The sequence below is a fragment of the Mesoplodon mirus genome (genome assembly GCF_964341445.2).
Source record: "Mesoplodon mirus genome assembly, chromosome: 15".
Taxonomy (NCBI): Eukaryota; Metazoa; Chordata; class Mammalia; order Artiodactyla; family Ziphiidae; genus Mesoplodon; species Mesoplodon mirus.
In genome coordinates this window covers 64,833,412-64,838,591 of record NC_138991.1, presented here as the reverse complement: position 1 = coordinate 64,838,591, position 5,180 = coordinate 64,833,412, and the positions used below count along the sequence as shown (strand labels likewise).

The 5,180-nt window shown below is 58.7% G+C and overlaps 1 protein-coding gene across 1 annotated transcript; it reads right to left on the bottom strand.

Moving 5' to 3' along the window:
* Positions 1–1,991: 1,991 nt before the first annotated feature.
* On the bottom strand, positions 1,992–3,320 carry LOC309816907 (tryptase beta-2-like; the record flags this gene model as incomplete). The annotated part of the gene is given in 6 exon segments (XM_082644748.1): positions 1,992–2,156; positions 2,230–2,332; positions 2,334–2,391; positions 2,544–2,809; positions 2,921–3,108; positions 3,285–3,320. Coding segments are annotated over 6 exon segments (816 nt in total).
* Between the last annotated feature and the right edge of the window lie 1,860 nt (positions 3,321–5,180).

Genomic DNA, 5,180 nt, shown 5'->3' with positions numbered 1-5,180 from the left:
GCGGAATAAATATTAACTTATTTAAGAAATGCGTTGGATTTCCACTGTCAGAATCGGTCCCTCACGTGGGCAGGTGGCAAGCCCGTGGCCTTGGTGAGGGCCAACCTGGGTGATGCCTCCACCACCAGCAGCGGCACAGGGCTCCACAAAGCCCTCCTGCAGGCTCCCCCCCCACCCCCGCCACTTGGGCAGATCGCAGATAGAAAGCTCTCCTTCCCTGGAAAAGGAGCTCATCTTGGCAGCCAGAGCCATGTGATATCATTCAGACACTGGAGAAACAGGGTCTGATCCAATTAGGAACAAGTTTCTGCCAGGGCTTCCAGCAGGAATGGGTGCTGTGGGAGCAGGGGGCGGGCCCCCGTGGGAGCACTTACCAGCTGGGCAGCCACCTGGGGTTGCAGGGGCCACCCCCCTCTCTGCTGTCTCCCTATCTGAAGGCTCTGACCTTAGACCCGCCCCACGCCCTGCTGGCCTCTCAGCCCGCAACCCTAGTGCACAGACCCCCCCCTCACCCCTTCCCCGTCAGAGCAGGTACAGAAGGGGGCCGGGTCAGGATAGAACTTGTGATCCTCCACAAGTTCACAGACTGTGGCTGTGAACACAATGGGGGGCTGTGCCCAACGCAGAGCTGGCTTCAGGGTAGGGTCCAAGCCCTTCTCTCTGTGCAGCAAAGCAGGAGCCCAGCGACACTGGGACGGCAGGCCTCCTGACCCACTTCAGCCGCCTCTGGGCTGGCCTAGGTGGTGGGAGGTGCCATCCAGGGCTCTACCTGGCTGAGGCCGAGGCCTATTTGCTCTGACACGGGTAGGCAGTGAGTTCCCAGCATAGGGCCCAGGGCTGCAGCCAGCCCCTCCCCCACTCCCCACCTGCCCAGCCCCTCCCAGGAGGTGCCAGGGCTCCCTCTGGTGGAGACTCCGGGAACTGCAGGGCTTCCCAGAGTGGGCGGCCCTGGTGTGGGCTTGGGGGCGGGGCACAGCTGGACCTGGAGTGATGGGGTCTGCAGACTCTCCTGCGTGTGACCTTGGCCTCAGTTCCCACAGAGAGAATATGCTGACCTGGGCCGGACCCAGGGCTGCTGCAGTGGTTCTTCCCCCAGGCCCAGCCTCTAGCCTGCAATCTCCCTGCTAGAGAGGGGTCATCGGTCAAGGGTTAGAGGGCAGAAGGATGGGACAGTTGACTAGTTTCTGTGTAGAAACAAGGATGTGAAGCACAGCCCTTATCCAGTTCACCACACAGCCTGCAGTCAAGTCCTGGCCCCTGGCCAACTAGAGGCCCTCCAGGTCATCCTGGAGGCAGAGTGGGTGACGACCAGGACGCCAGGGAGTCGGGGAGTCCCCATCCTCAGCCTTGCATGCCTGGGCTTCCCTGGCAGCCCTCCCCGGGGGCCATCCCCTGGGCTGGGTAGTCCTGGTTGTTGGTCTTGGGATGGGTGGGGTGGCTCTGGGGAAGGGGACAGGCTGCAAAAGCGAAATGGAGGGACCTGGCTGAGGGGGATGATGCTCTGGCTCTTGACCCCATTGCTGGGTACCTGGTGCCCTGAGAATCATCTAAATGGCCCGTGTTTCTTTATCTGTCCCAAAAGCATGATGCCACTCACCAAAAAGAGACACAAGCCAGTGTGCAGAGAAGTCAGTCCCGGGCACAAGGGGCAGGGTGAGGGCCATCCCCACAGCAAGGCATTTGTTCAGGGGCCGGGGACCCGCAGAGAGGGTGGCTGCACCTGGCTGGGCCCTGGACCCTTCCCTCTCCCTCAGCGACACCCACAGCCAGAAACACAGCGACGACCACATCTGCTTTTCATGATCTTTAATGAGCGTTAGTGCCCACTGCCCGCTCCCTGGGCTCGGGGCAGGGGCGTCAACAGGGGGTGCTCAGGGCAGGGGGCCAGGGAAGGTGGGGAAGGACGCTGCCTCAGCAGGAAGCAGCGGTGTGGGGACGGGGGGGGGGGCTGGCTTCTCCGCTGACCCAGGTGGCAACCCTGGGGACCGGGCTCAGGGCTCCTTGGGGACGTACTGGTGGATGCAGTCCAAGTAGCGGGTGATGCGGGTGTCGATGCCTGGCCGGTCGGGCTGAGCACAGTCATCGCCCCAGCTGACCACACCCGCCTGCAGCCAGGTGCCATTCACCTTGCAGACCAGGGGCCCTCCGGAGTCACCCTGGGGAGGGGAGGGGTCAGCGGTGGCTGTGAGGCCTGGGCGGCTGGGGGCTGCAGGGGGACGCGAGACCCACCTGGCAGGAGTCCCTCTTGCTATTCCCGGCACAGAGCATGTCGTCCCGGACGATCAGGATGTTGTCCCCTGTGTACAGGCCAGTGTGGTATTTCATGTCACATGCTGTTTTCCACGATGGGGACCTTCACCTGCTCCAGGGGGAATGGCGGTGGCAGGGGTTCTGGGGGTGAGAGGAGAGGAAGGATGCTGCATCAGGAGAGTGTGGGATCACCGCCCTGAGCCTGCCGGTTGGGACCCTGTTCCCCAGAGGAAACCCCAGGTGGTGGAGCCGTGATGTGCCCAAGTCCCCCTCCAGCGGTCCCTGACACTCACCTCCACTGTTCAAGTTGCCCCAGCCTGTCACCCAGCACCTAGTCCCCGGGCGAAAGGTCTCCGAGGCAGGGGGCAGGGTGACCGGATGGACGTGGCTGGAGATGTTCACGGGGTCCCCAAGCTCCAGCAGGGCGATGTCCGCCCCGTTCTCAGCTATATAGTAGTTGGGGTGGGGGATGACCCTGCTGATGGGCAACAGCTCATCCTGGTAATAGAGGTGCTGCTCCCACAGCTGCACCCTGAGGACTGTGGGGTCTTGGACTTTCCTGGGGAGAGAGAGGGGCACCTACTCAGGTGCTGAGCCACCTCTGGGACACCCAGGAGCGTGAGTGAAGCCCCAGGCCCACCCCTACCCGCCAGGCCCTGTGGAGACTCACGGTCCGACGCAGTGGGCCGCGGTCAGCACCCACCAGGGGTGGATCAGGGAGCCCCCGCAGATGTGTTTCCAGTACTGGGTGCTGAATCTCAGGCTCACCTGCCAGGGCCACTTGCTCCCAGGGGCCTCCCGTCCCCCTACAATGCCTGCTCGCTGCAGGGCCTGGTCTGGGGCTGGGGCAGGAAGTGCCTTCAGGACACGACACGGCCCGGCCGCCAGGCTCAGCCCTTCCCTGTGCCAGCACCACCCTGGGCTTCTCTGAACCCACCCGCCCATCCCTGGGCTAGTGGGGGGTGGGGTGAGGGGACAGAGACAGCACGGGCCCAGGGTCAGGACTCAACAGCGGCCGCATGGACCAGGCTCACCAGGAGGGGCAGCGCCAGCACCAGCAGATGCAGCATCTGGAAGGAGCACGGAGGGGCAGCTGGAGCTTGGCTGGGGGTCTGTGGGGTGTGGGTTCTGTGGGGTGGGGTGTCTGCGGGGTGTGGGGTCTGCAGGGTGTGGGGTGCAGGTGGAGTCGGGGCCCCTGGTGATCTGGGAGTCAGTGCAGGCCAGGGGGTCTGGGGCCTCAGTGCTCCGGATCTGAGGCTCGACCACCCTGCTCCATGGTGACACCTAGATGTCGGACTCCCACTGGGGGTTCTCACCTTGGCGGGCCCAGCTGCTTTTGCCCAGTCTGCTCTCCCTGCCCTTTTATCCTCACAGAGCAGGACAGGGTCTGGGGAAGGGTGCTGGTCATCCAATCCAGAGGGGAGGAAGTGGATGACTCAGACCCAGTGCCCGAGTCCCTCTGGCCAGGAAGAGGCCCTGCAGCCCCCGCCCCAGATGGCAGACCCGATTCCTCTGTGAAGTCGGACAACAGTCATCTCTGGGTGTTATCTGAGCAGTTAACTCTGCCATCAGTGGGACCTTGTTATCTGGTGATCTGAGTGCCATCAGCAGAGGGACAGGCAGAGGGAAGTGAAGGGGAGATGACAGGAGAGGCCAGTGCCAGCCTTCCCTGGACACTCCCCCACCAGGCCCAGTACCACTGTCCCTGTCCATCCATCGACCCCACTTCCTTACTCTCCCCTGGGCCTGCTCGTCACCCGGGGCCTCCAGCCCACCTCCTCACCTGACGGCCTCCTGGACCCCTGCTTCCCCCAACACAGCCACCCAAGTGGATCCTCCTGTGCCCTAAGGGAGCCTTGCCCTGTCCCCACCCTGCCCGGACACCAACCTGGCTCTGGGGCCCGCCTGTCCCTGGCTATAGCAGAATCCGTCCCAGGTGACCAAGTGCTCAGCCCTGCCCCCTTCAGATTTTGTGTCAGCTGTATGCCCTGTGACCTCGGGTCTCTAATAGGATCAAGAAGGTGTGTTGATTTGCAGTTTGTCTGGGGTGTGAGCAATGCTCTGTCTGGCTGTGGACATCTCTGAGTCTCTGAGCTGTGTATGATATTAGGTCAGACCCAGGCTCTGATCTTCCCATCGAGGTGTCTAGATGTTTTAACACATTTTTGAAAAAAACATCCTTTACCCACTGAATTACCTTGTCATCTTTCTCACAAATCACCTGGCCTTGTGTACGTCTATTTCAGGCTTTCTCTAGTTCCGCGCATTTTAACTAGAGCGCACTGTTGAGATTAGTTTGCTGAGAATTTCTGTTGGCCACAAATAGGTGTTGAATTTTGTAAAATTCTTTCTCTGCATCTAAGGAAGTGATAATACTTTTGCTGTTTTAGTTTGTTAATATGGTGAGTTACCTTGATTGATTTTCACATGTTAAACTAACCTTATATTCCTGCAGTGAATTGTACTTGGCCATGATCTGTCATTCTTTTTATATTCTTAAGAACTCAATTTGCTAAAATTGTATTAAGTATTTTGGTGTCTCTTTATAGGACAGATGCTGGTCTGTGGTTTTCTTTTCTTATAATGTCTCTGTTTGGTTTTCTTATCAAAACTCCTCTTGGTCATTATGTATTATCTCCCTTGTATATCTCTGCATTCAATTTGCTAATACTTTGTTTAATTCTTATATCTATGTTGATAAGGGATATTGGTCTGTAGTTTCCTTTCTATAACGTCTTTGTCTAATTTTGGTAGACAGAGTAGTCCTGACCTTATCAAATCATTTGGGAAGTGTTTCTTCCTCTTCTATTTTCTGGAATAAATTATGTAGGTTTGATGTTATTTCTGCCTTAAATGTTTGGTAGATTTACCAGTGAAATCATCTGGGTTTGAAGTTTTGTTTGGGAAATTGGGAGCGGGGGGGCTAGAAA